This window comes from Hemitrygon akajei, chromosome 27 (assembly GCF_048418815.1).
Source record: "Hemitrygon akajei chromosome 27, sHemAka1.3, whole genome shotgun sequence".
NCBI lineage: Eukaryota > Metazoa > Chordata > Chondrichthyes > Myliobatiformes > Dasyatidae > Hemitrygon > Hemitrygon akajei.
This window is the reverse complement of record NC_133150.1, coordinates 8,436,709-8,458,518: the sequence shown is the minus strand read 5'-3', so window position 1 is coordinate 8,458,518 and position 21,810 is coordinate 8,436,709. Positions and strand designations below refer to the sequence as shown.

The 21,810-nt window shown below is 43.0% G+C and overlaps 1 protein-coding gene across 1 annotated transcript in view; it reads right to left on the bottom strand.

Moving 5' to 3' along the window:
• The window catches only part of LOC140717107 (signal peptide, CUB and EGF-like domain-containing protein 3), a 384,562-nt gene that overhangs the window by 78,815 nt on the left and 283,937 nt on the right, over positions 1–21,810 (bottom strand). Inside the window, 3 exon segments of the mRNA XM_073030336.1 lie at positions 2,874–2,949; positions 2,951–2,997; positions 18,692–18,808. Of these exon segments, the coding sequence (XP_072886437.1) occupies positions 2,874–2,949; positions 2,951–2,997; positions 18,692–18,808 (240 nt within the window).

The following is a 21,810-nucleotide window of genomic DNA, read 5'->3' as shown; positions in this document are numbered from 1 at the left end:
CACCAAAAAGCATTTCACTATTCCCCTCTCCATAAATCTGCTTCAGTACCTCATGTCCACAAATCATTTCTCTCCTAAATTCTTTTGCCCCTCAATGCTTCTAAAAATTCCATCATTCTCTACAACTCCATTGTCCAATTCTTGATTCATCTTTCACCTAAATCCTCTATTCCCCTTTCCTTCACCATCTTCAATCTGGAGGAGATTAAGAATCGATCCTGTAGTAATGTCCTCATGTTTTCCCTAACACCTGGCAAAGGCCTGGGCTTACAGTCCCACTGCCTTTATTGATGAGAGTCATGGTAACAAGGAACAGAAGCAGTCCCTTTGATCCACCCTGTCCATGACAGCTATCAAGTACCCATCTATACTAATCTAATATCCCAGCATTTGGGCCCTATCATTGGCACGTCAAATGCTCATCCAGATACATTTCAAACACCACCACCTTCCCAGGCAGTACATTCCAGATTGCTACCCCCTCTGGGTGAAAAAAAATCCTTCCTCAGATCATCTCAAACCCTATGCCCTCTGGTTTTAGACAAGTCATTATCCTCCCTATCTATGCCTCTCATAAGTCTGCATCCCTTTAACAGGTAACACCCCCCACCCTCAGTATCCATGGCTCCAAGGAAAACAATTCAGTTTTCTCAGAACTAAAATGTTTATCCCAGGCAACATCCTGGTAAATCTTTTCCGCAGCCTCCCCAGTGCTGTCATGTTATCAGTGTGGCCTCAACATAAAGCAATGAGGTTTTGTTTTAAAAGCTGAAAGGAATTACTGGGATCAAGCAATAAATAAATCTAATTGAAATAAAATATCGACTTAGCGATGTAGTAATGATCCTGAATCTGAGTAACTCTTTCTCTGCAATGAGTTAATATGTTGATCCTATCAACATATCCTGTTATGTTGATCAGGAGTCAACATAGCTACGGTTGGGATTTCAAGTTCTACGGACTGTGAACGGCAATGGCAGGAAACAGTGACATTTCCTTGTTTTGTGTCAGGAACATCAGGATTCTGGCAAATAAGTATATGAAAACACGTCCTGAAGTTGTGATCAGCTGCTGTTCAGCCAACTGCATTCTGGTGCAGGATTCCTCATGCAAATTGTGGAGGTTCTCCAACACTCATGCCACAGTAATTTATTTAAACAACTTGCACCTCATACTGGGAACGCTTTCCCGTTTACTTCAATAGACACAAACTGCTGTGACGGATTAGCTCACAGAGGTTTCCTAAATTTTTTGGATTTCTTGCATTTATTAATTTGAAAACCCTTTTGGAAGCTTTTATACGAGATCCCACAAAATTACCCGATGAGGGTCTCAGCCCAAGACGGTGATTGTTTATTCCCCTCCGTAGGTGCCGCTTGACCTGCTGAGCCTGTGTGCTGCTCAGCCTCATCACTGGGAGAATCTACATCACCTACCCTTAAACAAAGATGAGCTTGGTTAGATCTGCCCCCAGGGATGCCCCTCCACTCATTTCAATGGTGAGGTATAGTTATGAGGGAGTAAGACAGGTTTTGTAAAAATTAATTAAACTGCTTGAGTGCTTTTAAGTGCTTTGTGAATTTTCCTTAAAACAGTTTTAAAAGTTTTTAATAGCTTTTGAATATCTGACTCATCCTCTCTTTGATGGTTCTGATTTAACTGGATTAGAAGGTATAGTTTCGGCAGCTGTCAGCCATTTCCTTGCCTTTTTACCCTCCCACTCACCCCTCCTCCCCACCAACACCTCCACTCCTTATAATCAGATTCAGGTTTATTTATCACGTGTACTTGGAAGCATACAGAGAATGCTTGCATTAATGGCCAGCACACCCAAGGACCTCCTGAGGCAGCCTGCAAGTGCTGCCACCCCCTTCTGCAGCCAACATAATGTGCCCACTGTGCTCAGCAGAGCAGCGCAGAACAGAATATACCAGCAAACAAGCCCGTTTCCCCCTCCCATACTGCAGGGGTAAAAAGCGGGGCCACATAATGAAGGTCGGACCAGCTCTCCCCTGCAAATCGTAGCGGTCTAGACAGGTTGCCTAAGGCAAGTGTGCAGTTATTACAAGTCAGTTGGGAGCGCAGGCTGACTGTGAACGATCGTCCTAACATTGCTCCTGCAATACCCAGGTTCCGCCATCAGAGGCCCCCAGTGATCAGTGGAAATCGTCGTTCTCCCTCTACTCCAGCACCTCTTTCCCAGGGTTGACACTGCCCACAGGTCAAAGTGACTACATTCTCACAGGACCAAATCCTCAGAGGATTTGGGTGGACGGAATTTTCATCTCTTGTGAAATGTTACTGATATTTGACGGTGCACAAACGTCCAGTAGATTTTACATTGTTAATTAGCCTGAAGCTGAGATCTGACTCTTTATAAACATTTGAAATGGAGCATTGTAGCCATCAAGAAAAAAACCTTCCAATCTAAATGGAATGACCCAGTTTGTGAAGTACAGTACTGCCCTCCCTCACAAACAAACTCTGCACTCCCAAAGAGTTTCAAGATATTTACAGACGATTCATTCGCGGCGGCTCGTGTTCCAACCAGAAACACTTTTATCCTTCAACTTCATCTAAAGTCTAATCTGCTTGGTTTTAAAGGACATCAGATAACACTGTGCAGAGATCAGAAGGTACAATCACCATAACAGAAGCAACAAATACATCTTTCTTGATTATTTTGCTGATGTTGCTGAAAAAGGAGCAGATATTTGTATGTAGTGAGGAGAAAAGTATGATTTCAGAACTCCCACCTGTTACTGTGCAACTCACAAGCAGCAAAATCCCATCTCAAACATTAGATTAAAGCTGAGATTGCAGTGGAAGCACATCATATAGGTTAAAACAAATAGCACAGAAATCTGACTCACCTTGACAAGTCCTCTCATTCGTCAGCAGTTTGTAGCCCTTTTTGCAACTGCACTCAAAGCTTCCAATAGTGTTCCTGCCAGACGTGGTCACATCCACCGTTGTGCAGGCGACACTCATCAATATCTGCAGAAAGAGAGCGGCACGGTGCGGAGAAAGAGGAAGAAAAGGTACAGAGTGAAAAAGCATGTAACACACACACACACACACACACACACACACACACACACACACACACACACACACACACACACACACACACACACACACACACACACACACACCCCCCCCCCCCCCCCCCCCCCCCCCCCCCCTTTGGAAATTTCACATTTGATTGTTCTACAATATTGAATCACAGTGGATTTAATTTGGCTTTTTTGACAATCATCAAGAGAAAAAGACTCATGTCAATGTGAAAGCAGATCTCTAGAAAGTAATCTAATTAATTACAAATATAAAGCACAAAATAATTAATTACGCAAGTGTTCACCCCCTTTAATATGACACACCAAATCATCACTGTGCAGCCAATTGGTTTTAGAAGTCACATAACTAGTTAAATAGAGATCACCGCGTGCAGTCAAGGTGTTTCAATTGATTGTAGTAAAAATATGTCTATACATGGGAAGGTCCAACTGCTGGGGAGTCAGTATCCTGGCAAAAACTACATCATCAAGTCAAAAGAACACTCCAAGCAACTCTGCAAAAGGTTATTGAAAAGCACAAGCCAGGAGCTGGATACAAGAAAATTTCCAAGTCACTGAATATCCCCTGGAGTACAGTTAAGTCAAACATCAAGAAATGGAAAGAATATAACACAGCTGTACATCTGCCTATAGCAGGCGTCCTCAAAAACTGAGTGACCGTGTAAGAAAGGGACTAGCGAGGGAGGCCACCAATGAGACCTATGACATCTCTGGTGGAGTTACAAGCTTCAGTGGCTGAGATGAGAGAGACTGCACATAAACACTGAGTGACCGTGTAAGAAAGGGACTAGCGAGGGAGGCCACCAATGAGACCTATGACATCTCTGGTGGAGTTACAAGCTTCAGTGGCTGAGATGAGAGAGACTGCACATAAACACTGAGTGACCGTGTAAGAAAGGGACTAGCGAGGGAGGCCACCAATGAGACCTATGACATCTCTGGTGGAGTTACAAGCTTCAGTGGCTGAGATGAGAGAGACTGCACATAAACACTGAGTGACCGTGTAAGAAAGGGACTAGCGAGGGAGGCCACCAATGAGACCTATGACATCTCTGGTGGAGTTACAAGCTTCAGTGGCTGAGATGAGAGAGACTGCACATAAACACTGATTGACCGTGTAAGAAAGGGACTAGCGAGGGAGGCCACCAATGAGACCTATGACATCTCTGGTGGAGTTACAAGCTTCAGTGGCTGAGATGAGAGAGACTGCACATAAACACTGAGTGACCGTGTAAGAAAGGGACTAGCGAGGGAGGCCACCAATGAGACCTATGACATCTCTGGTGGAGTTACAAGCTTCAGTGGCTGAGATGAGAGAGACTGCACATAAACAACTGTTTCTCACTCAGGTGTTTCACCAGTCACAGCTTTATGGGAGAGCGGCAAAGGGAAAGCCACTGTTGAAAGAAACTCACATGAAATCTTGGCTAGAGTTTGCCAGAAGGCAGGTGGGAGAATCTGAAGTCATCTGGAAGAAGATTCTATGGTCTGATGAAACCAAAATTGAGCCTTTCGCCATCAGACTAAACATTATGTTTGGTGTAAGCCAAACACTGCAGATCATCAAAAACACAACACCCCTACCGGGAAGCATGGTGGTAGCTGCATCATGCTGCGGAATGCTTCACTGCAGTAGGCCCTAGAAACTTGTGAAGGTAGAGGATAAAATGAATGCAGGAAAATGCAGGGAAATCCTGGAGGAAAACCTGATGAAGTCTGCAAGAGAACTGTGACTTGGGAGAAGATTTGTTTTCCAGCAAGACAATGACCCCAAGAATAAAGCCAAAGCTACACAGGAATGGCAACAACGTTAATGTCCTGGAGTGGTCAAGTCAGAGTCTAGACCTCAATCCAATTGAGAATTCATGGCTAAACGTGAAAATGGCTGTTCACTCATGATCCCCATGCAATCTGACAGAACTTAAACAGTTTTGTAAAGAAGAAAGGGTGAAAATTGCAGTGTGCAGTGTGATGTGCAAAGCTGATAGAGACCTATCCACACAGACTCAAGGCTGTAATTGCTGCCAAAGATGCATCTACTAAATACTGACTTGATGGGACTGAATACTTGTGCAATCAATTATTTTGTGTTTTATATTTGTAATTAATTTAGATCACTTTGTAGAAATCTGTTTTCACTTAGACATGAAAAATTCTTTTCCTGTTTATCAGTGTCCAAAAAACCCAAATTAAATACATTGTGATTGAAGCTTGTAAATCAATAAAACATGAAAACTTCCAAAGGGTGAATAATTCTCTCTCCCTCTCCGTCTCCCTCTCCCTCTCTCAATTTCACTGCAATTTCAGACATTCAGGTTTGGAGATGCTAGAACTGCGGGGAGTGAAAATGAACCGATTTCACTAGTTTTGCAAGTTAGGAACTATGAAGGATTTGAAGTTATCCACAATCATCTTGAATGTTACATGAAACTGAAGAATGCAATTGTCCAAAGCACTTTATGATCTGCATGAGATGTCTATACTGATTTTGATAATTTACAGTCAATCAAAAGAACACATATACTGAATGAATTCCTCCATCGATAATTAATAGGAACTAATACACATTTTCACAGTACTGTAGTAATATTGGTAATGATCTAATTTGTTCTGCATTTCATTTAAATACATCATTTGTTACTCAGTTAAACAGTAGTTTGCCCTTTTTATACCTTTTTAACTATTTCCATGAAACTTTGGATAATTGAGGCAGCCACTTAATAGGGACAAAATTTACTGGTCCTGATGTGCCCCAATTAACCAGGAGAGAGAGGGGAGGGGAGGGGAGGGGAGAGGGAGAGGGAGAGGGAGAGAGAGAGAGAGAGAATTCCCCACTGTTAAAGTGTAAAGTTCTAGGTACATTTATTATCAAACTGTGCTTACTATATACAACCTTGGGATTTGTCTCCTTATAGGCAGCCAGACAAAAGAAGACCCAACAGAACCTCTTAAAAAAGACCGCCAAACACCTTATGTGCAAAAAAAGAACAAATTGTGCAAACGCTAAAAAGTAAACAAATAGCATTCGGAGCTAAAGTTTACAAAAGTGAGTTCACAGCCACAAAGCCAATCATTATTGCCATCTGTCCAGGAGCCTGTTAGCAGGCCACAGCCTCAGTTCAGCGCAGAGATGAGTAAACCTTGGTGGGCAGCAAACTGAACACCAGCCCGTCCCTCACCTCCCGACAAGGACAACCTGACCTTTTCAAGATGGGCCTGTGCTAAACCGCCACATTCCTTGCTCTTGGGCCTGGGTGTTGCCGCCTCTATTCAGCCTGTACCCAGCCTTTCCAATTTGTTGTAAATCGGTCAAACATCGGCTTATTCCTCACCCTCGAGCCACCCTGACTCTTCCTCAGCTCAGACTGGCTAGCAGTGGCCAACAATTGGCCACACCTTGGCTCTTCCCTAGCTCTCGGGCCTGGGCCCCACCAACTCGATTCAACCCGTACACACCACACCACAACCGTCCCGCACCTCTGAAACTTCAGTTAACACCGCATAAAGGCCAGGTCATACAGGCCTTTCAAATGCTCAACCCCAAAAGGCTATTGTTTGCAGTGATTGTTGTCCAGAAAAAGTGTGATTTATACAGTAGTGAGTAGATTTGTTTGTTGCCAGCAAGTCATCACCAGCATCATCTTAAACTGGAATCATTTATGTAGATCAATTTTATCATGTGTTACACATTAAAAGTATGTAAAATGCTACTAATTAGATACTAGTCTTTGCTTTCCTTGATTAGGTCTCACAGAGCTCACATCTGGTGTCTCTGCTCTCACCGTCCTGCAATTAACATTAGATATTAGTTTTCATCATTTCCTTTCGTGAACATTATTCTCAGTGATGTTTACGGTTCTCAGACAACATTCATGTAGTTCTGCGTCTTCTCTAACTTTTACTATTTTAAATTGATTCTGAAGATCTAGGTGTCACTGGTAAGGCCAGCATTCTTTACCCATCCATGAATGTCCTTGAGAAAAGAGAGGTTAGTTGCTTTCGTGAGCAGCAAGCTGTCCTTTTGGTGATGAGATAATGTTGCCTTGAAAGCTCTAAAAACCTAGCACCAATGAGGGCACGAAAAGATATTGCATTTCCAAGTCAAGATACTGCGTGCCCTGGAATGAAGCCTGTTGGTAGTAGAGCTCCCATGTGCCTGTTGGCAAAGCTGTTGGCGTAGCCAGGATGAGTGATGTGCTTTGTAGAGAGGACGCTCTGACTGAAATCTTTGGCTGGTGGATGAGGTAGCAATCAAGCAGATTGCTTGGTCATGGAAGGTATTGAGCTTCTGATATGCTGCTGGATTTGGACTCATCCAGCCAAACGGAGAGTAATTCACTGCAATCCTGATGTTTGTCTCATACATGGTGCAAAGCTTTGGGATTATCGGCAGGTCATGTGATCCCAGCCTCTAACTGCTCCTCTAGCCACAGCATTTATGTGGCTGATCCAGTTAAGGAGTTGTAAATGGAATTTAACATTGTGCAATCATCCCCACTTTTGATTTAATGATAAAAGGAGGGCCATTGATAAAGCAGATTAAGGTGGTGGGCCTTAATACTGCCCTGAGGAACTCCTGCAGTGACGTTATAAGGCTGGCATTATTGACCTTTCACCTATACAACCTTTCTTGCTTTGTGCAAGGTATGATTTTGCTGTGATCAAGTCTCACCGTGACATTTGTTCTTCAAAGTAATTTTTTTCTGGATGTTTAAAGCTTGTGGCAGCTCAGGTCTTTCCTTCTTAAAATCCTCTCACTTCTGATTTCCAGCCTAAATAACACAGCATAATGAGCTGAGTAACTTCTGTAAAAAGACTGAGAGGACTGTAGTCCAGTACACCTGACAGAAAGTCTAGGGTGTGAACATAGAGTAGATGATACAGTCCACTCCATCACACGAAAAGTTCTCTCCATCACTGACCACATTTGCAAGGATCACTGCCACAAGAAGGCAACATCCATCAGCACCCAGGCCGTGCCCTCGTCTCGCTGCTGCCATTGCGGAAGAGGTGCAGGAGCCTTACCGCCTCACACCACCAGGTTCAGGGACAGTTATTACTCTTCAGCCATCAGGCTCCTGGGCCAGTGTGGATCAACAATGAACTGATGCCACAACCTATGGACTCACGTTCAATGTCTCTACAACTCCCGTTCTCAGTGCTATTCGCGTGGTTTGTCTTCCTTTGCACACTGGTTTTTGTCAGCCTGTGTGTGTAGTTTTCCACTGGTTCTGTGGTATCTCTTTGTCCTGCTGTGAACACTCACAAGAAATGAATCTCAGGGTAGCATATGGTGACGCATAGGTAAACGTACTTTGATTAATAAAACCTGGAACATCTGACTTATATACTCATTATAAATGAGTACAACAGTGCAAACCTGATTGAGCAAAGGGCCTCTGCACGCCAAGTATAAGGAAATAAAGCACCGAGCGAAGCAGCTTCAAAAAGGTTCTCTGTATTTGCCACAGAAGAAGCATGATACCGGACTACTCAGGGATTATTAATGAGAATAATGCCCAGGCATGGTGCTGACCACCTGGTAAACACACGAAGGATTTAGAATGAAAAGATAAAATGAGCATGTCAGAACAGAAATTATGTGAATTGGTTACATTGAATTAGTTCAGATTCTACTTGGAAATTTGTCTTGCATGACAACTCCACTGCTCACTGTGTTTAAGGGAGGAATAAGTTGTGGTGCTCTGGTCTGGTATTTATAAATGACACAACTTAATGGAAATTCAAACCCTATTTCCTCTGGGGAAATAACCACGGAAGGAATAGCTGTAACATTGTTTGGAACCTCATTATAATTCAAATCAGGAATCCAGTTTCAAATTTTTCCCCTCTAAAACCGTAGGAGTCAAGAGCAAGACTCAAACAAACGGAATGGAAGAATTTGCTAACTGTATCATCGTAACAGGAACAATGCTCTCGGCTGCACAAATTCAACGAGCCTCAACTTCTGCTAGCAATATCGTATGAAATATTCCTTCTGCCTTCTGCTTTCAGCCGTATAGGAGTGCAGAATTAAAACAACTTTAAAATAATGCTAAATAAATATGGCCAAAATTAAAGCATCAAGGAAATTTTATGGTAGCTAAAAAGTAAAAACGTAAAAGGAAGAAAGGGGAAGATAGTTGCGAGGTGAATATCAAAAGGCAGTCAGAGGGATACACAGAAGAATGGTTGCCTCAGGAGAACCCCCTAAATCACAAATCCGCAACCTTTCTCCTTTGAAAACAATTGAAAAGAGCATTGCACAAGGAATGTAATCATTTCTCAGTCCATTGATGGGCAAATTCCTTCAAAAACTCAAGTATGAATCTATAACAGAATTTCTGGAGTGGTGTGATATGACCCAGAAAGAGAGTGAATCACAGTCCACTCTGGAAATAGGTGAGGTTCTGGATTGTTAAGCCAATATGTCTTTTTATGGGCCACTCCAACACAAATAAATACAATAGAAATTCAGGAAAAAATTCACCACTGACAGAATGATTCAAAGAATGTGGAACCAACTATTTCAAGAAGTGGTTCAGATAGATATGGCTGGATAATTTATAAGGACACAAAATAAATACGAGAAAGGAAAGAAGTAAACAGGACAGGGTGAAATAAAGCCCAGTGTGAGAAGGTCTATGCCAAGCCGGCACAGAGACATGATTATGGCTTGTTTCTGTACTGTGAGAGCAATCAACACCTGGAATCATTTAATAGCTAGCAACAGCATAGTAAGTGGCAGTATTAGGGGTGAGGAGGCAGATTTGCACCCTGCTGCCTCTGGATATAATGACTTTACAACCCCTAACTATTCTCCTCTGCTACATAAATGCCATGAAGTAATACTTGGGTTAAAACAAATCCATCACCGATCCAGTCATCAAAAGGGATCTAGGAGCCACCTTCCTCCTCACTGTCTACACATAATTTACATCAGCAGATTAAATGCAGCAACAATCCTCTTTATCATGTAAAGTTATTTTGGGGATGAAAAGAAAGTACTACTTTGAACCACTTACTTCACTGGGAAAGTAACCAAGCCAAGGGTACTTGCTTTGGCCAGCGCAGCTCAGAAACCTGGGATGTGGTGATGGAAAACAGGTGACACGGAGAGTCTGGGAAACTTTAGTTTCTGATCTTGAATTTGGTCTCAGCATTGCTCATGTTGATGTTAAATTAAATCAATTGTAAACCCAATGACTGCATGCCACCAAAGTGTCCGTCGAGGTCTGTGTGGCATTTGTCTGATCAACAGGTAAGAAGTTCCAGGAACTGGGAATCTCCTGCTTCAGGTCACATGACAGTAACCAAAGGGAAGTAAACAATTTCCCCCAAGTTAAAAAGCAGCAGCTAAACCCTGTTGCAGACAAACAACCAATTATTCTTGAAACAACACAGGGCTGGAACAAAAGTAATAGATCATAAGACCATCCAGCATAGGAGCATAATTCGCCGATACAGCTCATCAAATTTGTTCTGCCATTCCACCATGGCTGATTTATATCCCTCTCAACCCCATTCACCTGTCTTTTCCCCGTAACCTTTGACACCCTGACTAATCAAAAACTTAGCACTGCTTTAAATATATCCTCCACGGCCATTTGTGGCAGTGAATTCTACGGATTCACCACCCTCTGGCTAAAGAAATTTCTCTTCACCTAAATGGACATCCCTCTATTCTGAGGCCCACTGATCCCAGACTCGCTCACTACAGGAAACATCCTCACCACACCCACTCCATCTAGACCTTCCAATATTCAATAGGTTTCAGTGAGATCCCTCCCATTCTACTAAACTCCAGTGAGTATAGACCCAGACCCATCAAATGCACCTCATACATCTTTTCTTAGATAAGGGGTCCAAAATTGTTCACAATACTCTGATCAATGCTTGCTTTTATATTCACTTCTGGTAAGATCGCAGCGTACTCAGTCACAGCATTTTCTACGGGTCTAACCAAATTTGCTGTTGTCTTTTTTAAACGTATTTTTTTACGATCACAAGTCCCTGCTGGACATTAGGAAAGTAAACTACTGCAGGTCTACCCCATCAGCGAGTTGCTCATTGGTGGAGAAACTGAAAGAGCTGGTTTTGGTGTGGATCGCGTTGGAGGCATCGGCACGTGAAGGAAGTGAGCAGTCTAACAGCGAGTGATCATCTTAGTCGCTTTTCTTGTGATGGCAAGACCCTTTTGGACATTGTTAACGTGGAATGCTGCAAGCCTTAGCGGACGGCGGGGGAGCGGCGTGGATCTGCTGTAGCAAGGACTAGGCCTCAAGCCACGGTGTTGCCTGCTTACAGCCTCCCAGGAGAGAGGCATTAGAGTCGGTGCGTTCCACCGGAGTGCCAGGGCGGTGTGATATGGTGTCCAAGCTGGAGTTGGTGCTGCCCCCAGTGTTCGCTTGGCAGAAGACAAGCCATATTGTGTTTTACTGTAGACTGCTGCAACTTTCATGGACTCAGGATCTTGAACTATATTTTTTTGTGCGACTGTATTTTACTGATATCTGATATGTGCTGTGTGTGCCTTGTGCTGTGTATGACTGTTGGTATAGTGTTTTGTACCTTGGCCCCGGAATAATGCTGTTCCGTTTGGCTGTATTCATGGGTATTCCTGTATGACTGAATGACAATTAAACTTGAACTTCAACTTGTCTTCTTGAAATGAATGCCAACATTGGATTTGCTTTCCTTACCACTAACTCAACCTGCCAGTTAACCCTTTAGGGAATACTGCATGAGGACTTCCAAGCCCCTTTGCAGCTCTTTTTAAAATATTTTATCCCCATTTAGAAAATACTTCATGCCTTTATTCCTTCTACCAAAGTGCATGACCATACACTTCCCAACACTATATTCCATCTGCCATTTCTTTGTCCATTCTCCCAATCTGTCTAAGTCCTTCTGCAGACTCCCTGCTTTCTCAACACTACATGCCCCTCCACCTAACTTCCTTTCATCAGCAAACTTGGCCATTAAGCCATCAATTCTGTCACCCAAATCATTAATGTATCATAAAAAGAAGTGGTCCCAACTCTGACCCCTGTGGAACACCAACCAGAAAATGCACCTTTATTCCCACTCTTTGCCTTCTGCTACTCAGCCAATCTTCTATCCATGCTGGTGCCTTTCCTGTAATACCATGGGCTCTGATCTTGTTAAACAGCCTCATGGGCAGCACCTTGTCAAAGGGCTTCTGAAAATCTAAGTAAACACCATCCTCTGACTCTCTTTCATCTATCCTGCCTGTTACATCCTTAAACAAATCAACAGATTTGTCAGACAAGATTTCCCCCTCAGGAAACCATGCAGACTTTGGCCCATGTTATCATGTGCCACCAAGTGCACTGAAATCCCATCCTTTCCAAATGATGCTGGTAAACCATGGCGACGCTCTGCCGACTATGTAATGATGGACCCCAACATCTTCCCAACCACAGAAATTTCACTAATGGACTAATAATTTCCTTTTTGTCTGCCACCTCACTCCCTTCTTAAAGGGTGGAATGACATTCGCAATGTTCCCGTCCTCCCGAACCATTCCAGAGTCCAGTGATTCTTGAAATATTGCTACTAATATCTCCACAGTCTCTCTGTCACCTCCTTCAGGACCCTCGGATGTGGTCGATCTGGTCCAGGTGGCTTATCTACCTTCAGACTTTTCAGCTTTCCAAGCACCCTCTCAGAAATAGCAACCACACTCAATTCTGCCCCGTCACTCTCGAGTTTCTGCTGTACGACTACGGTCTTCCACCCTGAGGATCGCTCTGCTACGCTGCTGCAGAGGGAAGAGCCTACAGCTGTGCCCGGAGAATGTCACTCAGGTTTTCTGCATTTTGGAAATGGGACTATAGACTTCTTTTCAGTGTTATAGTTTTTTATATTCTGTGTTTTACACCTGACCTTTCTCATTTTTTTTTGTGTGTGCAGGGAGGGGAATTTGGGGGTTGATGTGCCTATTTCATTTTGTTCATTTTTCGTACGGGAGGAGGGATTTGGGGGTTGATGTGCCTGTTCCATTTTTGTTCGCTTTTCTGTGCAGGGAGGGGTAATTGGGGTTGATGATTGTGCTGCCTCGCTTTTCTTTCTTGTTTTTGTGGTTATCTGGAGAAGAAGAATTTCAGAGTTGTATGCTTTGATAATAAATGAATCTCTGAACCGATATTATACGTCCTCGCTTTTGCTTTTATTCAGTCTTTGACTTCGCTTATTAGCCACAGTTATCTCATCCTCCCTTTAGAATACTTCTTCTTCTTTGGGACGTACCTATTGAGCTCCTTCCAAATTGCTCCCAGAAATTTCAGCCATTGCTGTTCTGCCACCATCCCTGATAGTGTCCCCTTCCAATCAACTCTCTCATGCCCCTGCAATTCCCTTTACTCACTGTAATACTGATACATCTGGCTTTAGCTTCTCCCTCCCAAACTGCAGGGTGAATTCCACCACATTATGATCACTGGCCCCTAAAGGTTCCTTTACCTTACGCACATCAATCAAATCTGTTAATTGCACAACAGCCAAGAATTGCCCCTTTCCAGGTGGGCTCAAACTCAAGCTGCTCTGAAAAGCTATCTCGTAGGCACTCTACAAGTTACCTCTCATGAGATCCAGCACCAACCTGACTTTCCCAATCTACCTGCAAATTGAAATCCCCATGACTACTGTAACATTGCCCTTTTGGCATTCATTTTCTATCTCCCATCCTGGCTACTGTTTGGAGGCCTGTATATAACTCCCATCATTCTTTTAACCCTTCCAGTTCCTTTCCTCCACCCACAACGATTCTACATCTTCCAATCCCATGTCACCTCTTTCTAAGGATTTAATTTCAATTTTTTCCAACACAGTCACCCACCCCACCTGCCTGTCCTTTCAATACAATGTGTCTCCTTATATGTGCTCCCAACAAAGATCTTCTTTCAGCCACAACTCAGTGATATCCACAATGTCATTCCTGCCAATCTCTAACTGTGCTAAAAGATCACCTACCTTATTCTGTATATTGCGTGCATTTAAATATGACACCTTCAGACCTGTATTAATCACCCTTTATGATTTTCCCTGCATGTTACACTTCAACTCATCCCACTTACTGCAATTTTGCCCTTCCCATCTGACTATACACTCCATCTACTTGAAAACTAACTGCTCCATCCTCCAATAGCTACTGTCAGAGAGTAATAAAGGTTCCCTTGTTACTGGGCAGTGTGCAATAACTGCTGTCAGAGGGTAGTAAAGGTTCCCATGTTACTGGGCAGTGAGCAATAACTGCTGTCAGAGGGTAGTAAAGGTTCCCATGTTACGGGGCAGTTCGCAGTAGCTCCTGTTACAAGATATTAACCAATAGTCCTTGCTGCTGGACAAATAAGCAGCAGTTCATGAATACTTAATACAGTAATGTGACTGGAAGCTGTTGTTTCTGCTACAACCAATTGGCCCTGAACAGAGCAGCTAAGCTACCCTGGCGTTGCACACCAGTATCGGTGAGTGTACGATGGGAGCAATACTTCAGGTTTACTGTAATCAGGTGGTGATGGTCAACATGGAACTGACGAGATGAAGAGCCTGTATGACGTTTACGATTCTCTGACTCACCTGGGGTCGAGCAGAGGAGAATGAATAACAGATTTCTAGCAAAGCTCAATAGTAAGTTCTATATCTGACTGGAATTCTCAAACTCGTCAGCATTTAAAATTCAAATTCTAAGTAAATTTATTATCAAAGTATGTATATGCTACACTGTCTTGACAGTCATTTTCTTGCACATATTTACAGGGAAAAGAAACATAAAAGAATTTTAGAAAAAAAAACAGAAAAAGATTAAGACTGACAAGCAACCAGTGTGCAAAAGAGGAGAAAATCTGATTTACTCCGAGGAAATGCCAACAGTTCCACGCAGAACTGCCAGCAACACCTAATAAAACCCAGGCTGATGCCTTCTTCCAAATACTTGGTAATTAACAAATACCTGAGTTGTTCTATCAATCATCCTTTAATCACCCCAAGAATCAGTTTACTAAGACTTTAGTAAACCCTTCCCTCGGCACTAAACTGTACAGGACTTACTAATACCTCAAATCATTGCAGCAAGCTATTTTTATTCTTATCCTTCTTCCCCAGGGGCTCGCTAATTTTAATGAGATGAGAAAGCATCTGGCCAGGATAAACGGTAGCAAAACTAAAATGGAAGAATAGGTACTGAAAGTAAATATAATCCCAGTAGTCAATTGAAAAGGCGGGATCTCCCGGTAGCCACCCATTCCCATTCCGACATGTCAGTCCACGTCCTCCCCTACTGCTGTGAAGAGGCCACCCTCAGGGTGGAGGAGCGACACCTTGTGTTCCATCTGGGTAGCCTCCAACCTAACGGTACCAACATCGATTTCTCGAACTTCCAGTAATTCCCGTTTCTCTCGCTCTCCTTTCTCCTTCCCTGCCCACTGCCCACTGGTGCTTCTCCTCCTTCCCCTTCTTCCATGACCTTCTACCCTCTCCTATCAGATTTCCCGTCCTCGAGCCCTTTATCTCTTTCACCAATCAACTTCCCAGCTCTTTACACCTCCCTCTCCGGGTTTCACTTATCACCTACCGCCTTGTACTTCTTCCTGCCCTCCCCTCACCTTCTTACTCTGGCTTCTCATCTTTTTTCCCTTATTCCTGATGAAGAGTCTCGGCCCGAAACATCGACAGTTTATTAGTTTCAATAGATGCTGCCTGGCCTGCTGAGCTCCCCCAGCATTTTGTGAGTGTTGCTAGTAAATAGGTAGAGAGTGGACGTGTGAGACTTATTAAGAATGAAAAAGATGATCCATCCACAGATACAGCAGGCATGTCTGGAATACTGAATCTGTTTTTTTTTGTTGGAATTTTCAAATTCTACCAATTCTCTATTTTATTTCTAATTGATCTTATTTCCACCGTTCTTGCAGACAATGATTTCCGGATCACGACCACGGTCCTTTCTGCAAATCCAAATCTTCCCATCCCCCTTGAACAGAGGACTAGTCACCACTGAGAAACACAAAAGCCAGTCCTGCTTTAAGTGAGTCAGCTACAGTTTTGATTTTGTAACCCGTTTGTAACTGCTCATTTACAGTTAGCTAATGTTAAGCAGGTGCGAAGCTCGTTCTATTCACCATAAATCAACAACACATAGGAGAAGAATTAGGTTATTTGGCCCATCCAATCTCTTCCACCATACCATCACAACTGATTCACTATCCCTCTCAACCACAGTCTCCTGCCTTCTCCCCATATCCTTTGTTGCCCTGTCTAATCGAAAACCAATCAACCTCTGCTTTAAATATACACAATGACTTGGCCTCCACAGCCACCCATGGCAATGAATTCCACAGATTCACCACCCCCGGCTAAAGAAATTCCTCCTCTGAATGAACGTCCCCCTATTCTCCGGTCCTAGACTCTCCCACTATAGGAAACATCTTCTCCACATCCAGTTTACCTAGGCCTCTCAATATTCAAATGGTTTCCATGAGATTCCCCCCTCATTCTTCTAAGCTCCAGCAAACACAGGCCTAGAACAATCAAATGCTTCTCATATGTTGACCCTTTAATTCCCAAAATCATTCTTGTGAACCTCCTCTGGATCCTCTCCAATTCCAGCACATCTATTCTTAGATAAGGGGCCCAAAACTGCTCACAATACTTGGTTTGGCTAATACCTTATAAAGCCTCAGCATTACATCCTTGCTGTTATATTCTAGTCCTCTTGTAGTGAATGCTAACATTGCATTTGCCTTCCTTTCCACTGACTCAACCTGCAAGTTGACTTTCAGAGAATCGTGCACAAGAACTCCCAAGTCCCTTTGCACCTCTGGTTTGTGAATTTTCTCCCTCTTTGGAAGTTCGACCCTCCAAAGTGTATCACATCACACTTTTGTAGACTGAACCCCATTTCTCAGCCAGCTCTGAATTCTGTCCATGTCATGTTACAAACTGTGAACATTTTCTTCACTATCTACAACTCCACCAACCTTTGTGTCATCTGCAAACTTACTAACCAACCCTTCCACTTCCTTACTTACAAAGAGCAGGGTTGCCAGAACAGATCTTTGTGGAACACCACTGGTTACCGTCCTCCTGGCAAAGTACACTCTATCCACTACCACTTTCTGCCTCCCGTAGGCAAGCCAGTTCTGAATCCACACAGCCAAGTTTCCATGGATCCCATGCTTCTGAATGAACCTACTGTGGGGATTTTGGCAAATGCTTTACTAAAATCTATATACACCACATCTACTGCTCACCTTCATCAATGTGTTTTGTCATTTCCTCGAAGAAATGAATCAGGCTCGTGAGACACGACCTGCCCCTCACACAGCCATGCTGACTATCCCTAATCAGCCTATGCTTCTCCAAATGCTTTTAAATCCTGTCTCGAAAATATCCTCTCCAATAGTTTGCCTACCACTGACATAAGACTCACTGATTCATATGGTTCTGCACCCTCCCCAAGGCCAAATGCCATCAGGTCCCATAACCTTAATATTTGTAACAATTTTACAATACTTCGTTGCAAACATAGCCACGAATAATGTTCCTACTTTTCCAGTAACCACTGTTAGGTACAATATGATAAAGGAACTCTAAAATTTTAGAACAGGCCGTATCACTCCATTATACAAGGCATATCAGCAGGTTGGAAACGCCACAATGACATCTGCCATTATGAAATTGCAGAAGTAAAGGTCATTTAGTTAATGACTGTTACCATCAGTGCCTCTCAGATTTATGGAAATTCATGGAATCGGAGTAAAGGAATTTTGGCTCCATTGTATTGAAACATCAATTTCGATCTATCCAACCAAATGAACATACTAGAAATACCAGAGTCAAATGGTATAACAAAAAATGTTGTGACTCTAACATTAGTCTTTTGTTGGTTTACCCAGAGCAGGCATATCAGACAGACAGACATACTTTATTGATCCCGAGGGAAATTGGGTTTCGTTACAGTTGTACCAACCAATAATAGAGTAGAAATATAGCAAAATAAAACCAAAAATAATTAAATGATAATAAGTAAATTATTCCAAGTGGAAATAAGTCCAGGACCAGCCTATTGGCTTAGAATGTCTGACACTCCGAGGGAGAAGTTGTAAAGTTTGATGGCCACAGGCAGGAATGACTTCCTATGACGCTCAGTGTTGCATCTCGGTGGAATGAGTCTCTGGCTGAATGTAGTCCTGTGCCTAACCAGTACATTATGGAATGGATGGGAGACATTGTCCAAGATGGCATGCAACTTGGACAGCATCCTCTTTTCAGACACCACCATCAGAGAGTCCAGTTCCACCCCCACAACATCACTGGCCTTACGAATGAGTTTGTTGATTCTGTTGGTGTCTGCTACCCTCAGCCTGCTGCCCCAGCTCACAACAGCAAACATGATAGCACTGGCCACCACAGCCTCGTAGAACATCCTCAGCATCGTCCGGCAGATGTTAAACGACCTCAGTCTCCTCAGGAAATAGAGACGGCTCTGACCCTTCTTGTACATTAATATCAACATTAATTCAACTATTTAAAGAAGGATCTCACATTGTACTGAAGGCAGTAAATCAGAGGGTGAAGGAGCAGGAACTGACCTTTGCATGTCTTCCTGTCAGGCTGTAATGTGAATCCCACCGGACAACTACAGCGGACGCCCGTGGCTGCATCCTGACATGTGCTGTCACAGCCTCCATTGTTCACAGCACAGGTCTCTGTGGGAAGGAAAAAAGTACAGGTACAGATTAAAACAAGGTCACCTAAAATACCACCTGCACTTTGCATGATTTCCTGGATAGAAACACCTGTCAGCCTGTAGTTAAGAAGAATAGGATACACAGAGACCATGTGCAGGCAGATGGAGTAGTTAGATTGGCATCATGGTCGGCAGAGACATGATGGGCCGAAGGGCCTGTTCCTATGCTCTACTGTTCTATGTTGTTGACAGCAGCGCTGTGAAAAAAGGTAGAGCCCTATGAGTTAGGGACTGGAAACTTGGCAATGGTGTATTTAAGTTACAAAGCATTTTCTCACCATGCCAAGCCTGATCTAAACAGATGCTGTGAAAGAGTCTTGCGTCTTGCTGAAGTTGTAATTCCTCATTCCTCAAAATAAACCTTATTTTGTCTAAGTGTACAAACAGGCCCTTCTGTCCATTAAGTCCATGCTGAACCATTTAAACTGCCTAGTCCGATCGGCCTGCATTGGGACCATAGCCCTCCATACCCCTACTATCCATGCACCTATCCAAATTTCTCTTAAATGTTGAAATCGAGCTCATGTACACCACTTGCGCTGGCAGCTTGTTCCACACTCTCACGGCTCTCTGAGTGAAAAAGTTTCCTTTCATGTTCCCCTTAAACTTTTCACCTTTCACCCTTAACCCATGACCTCCAGTTTTAGTCCCACCAAGCCTGCTTGCATTTACCCAATCTATACCCCTTATAAATTTTGTATATCTCTATCAAATTTCTCTTCAATCTTCTATGTTCCACAGAATAAAGTTCTAACAAATTCAATCTGTCTTTATAACTCAGGTCCTCCAGTCCCAGCAACATCTAATAGATTTACTCCGTACTCGTTCAACCTTACTAACATCCTTATAGATTTACTCCGTACTCGTTCAACCTCACTAACATCCTTATAGATTTACTCCGTACTCGTTCAACCTCACTAACATCCTTATAGATTTACTCCGTACTCGTTCAACCTCACTAACATCCTTATAGATTTACTCCGTACTCGTTCAACCTCACTAACATCCTTATAGATTTACTCCGTACTCGTTCAACCTCACTAACATCCTTATAGATTTACTCCGTACTCGTTCAACCTCACTAACATCCTTATAGATTTACTCCGTACTCGTTCAACCTCACTAACATCCTTATAGATTTACTCCGTACTCGTTCAACCTCACTAACATCCTTATAGATTTACTCCGTACTCGTTCAACCTCACTAACATCCTTATAGATTTACTCCGTACTCGTTCAACCTCACTAACATCCTTATAGATTTACTCCGTACTCGTTCAACCTCACTAACATCCTTATAGATTTACTCCGTACTCGTTCAACCTCACTAACATCCTTATAGATTTACTCCGTACTCGTTCAACCTCACTAACATCCTTATAGATTTACTCCATACTCGTTCAACCTCACTAACATCCTTATAGATTTACTCTGCGGCACTCCCCTAGTCACAGGCCTCCAGTCAGAGGGGCAATTATTTACTGCCACTCTCTGGCACCTGCCACAAAACCAATGTCTAATCCAAATTACTATCTCATCTTGAATGCCAAGCAACTGAACCTTCCTGACCATCCTCCCATGTGGGATCTTGTCAAAGGCCTTGCTGAAGTCCACGTAGACAACATCCACTGTTTTACCTTCATCAACTTTCCTGGTAACTTTCTCAAAAAACTCTATAAATTGGTTAAACATGACCTACCATGCACGAAGCCATGTGAACTATCTCTAATTAGTCCCTGTCTATCCACCTACTCCTATATCTGGTCCCTTAGAATATCTTCCAATAACTTTCCCATTACCAATGCCAGGGTCACCGGCCAATAGTTTCCTAGTCGATTCTTAGAACCATTCTTAAACAGCAGAACAACATTAGCTATCCTCAAAGCATCTTCACCTGTCGCTAAGGATGATTTACATATCTCAGCTGGGGCCCCTGTCTTTTCTGAACTTGCTTCCCAGAGGGTCAGACAGAACACTTTGTCAGGCCCTAGGGATTTATCCACCCTAATTTGCCTCAAAACAGCAAACACCCTCTCCTCTGTAATCTCTATAGGGTCCTTGGCCTCAATGCTGTTCTGCTTCACTTCTATAGACTCTGTGTCGACCTCCGGAGTAAATGCTTTTGCAAAAAATCCATTTAAGATCTCCCCCATCTGTTTTGGCTCCACACATAGATTACCATTCTGATCTTCCAGAAGACCAATTTAGTCCCTTGCAATCCTTTTGCTCTTAACGTATCTGTAGAATGCCTTGGGATTCTCCTTCACCTTGTCTGCTACTGCATCTTCGTGTCTTCTTTTAGCCTCCTGACTTCATTCTTCAGTGTTGCCTTGCATTCGTTATACTCCATGAACACCTCGTTTCTTCCTACCTGCTATGCACCTCATTTTTTTTCCTAACCAGGGCCCTAATATCTCTTGAAAACCAAGGTACCCAAAACCTTTTTATTCTAACAGACACATACAAGCTTTGTACTCTCAAAGTTTCGATTTTTGAAGGCCTCACACTTACCAAGTGCACCTTTAACAGAAAACAGCCTGTCCCAATCCTTACTTGCCATATCCTTTCTGATACCATCAAAATAGGCCTTACTCCAACTTAGAATCTCAACCTGTCAACCAGACCTATTCTTTTCCATATTTACCTTGAATCTGATGGAGTCATGATCACTGGATGCAAAGTGTTCCCCTACACAAACTTCTGTCACCTGCCCTGTCTCATTCCCTAATCGCAGATCAAATATCGCACACTCTCTCATTGAGAACTCTACGAACTGATTAAGGAAACTTGCCTGAACACATTTGACAAACTCTATTCCATCTAGTCCTTTTACAGTACAGCAGTCCCAGTCCATGTGTGAAAAGTTAAAAGCATTTACTATAACAACCTCATGTTTCTTGCAACAGTCTGCAATCTCCCTACAAATTTATTCGTCTAAATCCTACAGACTGTTGGGTGGTT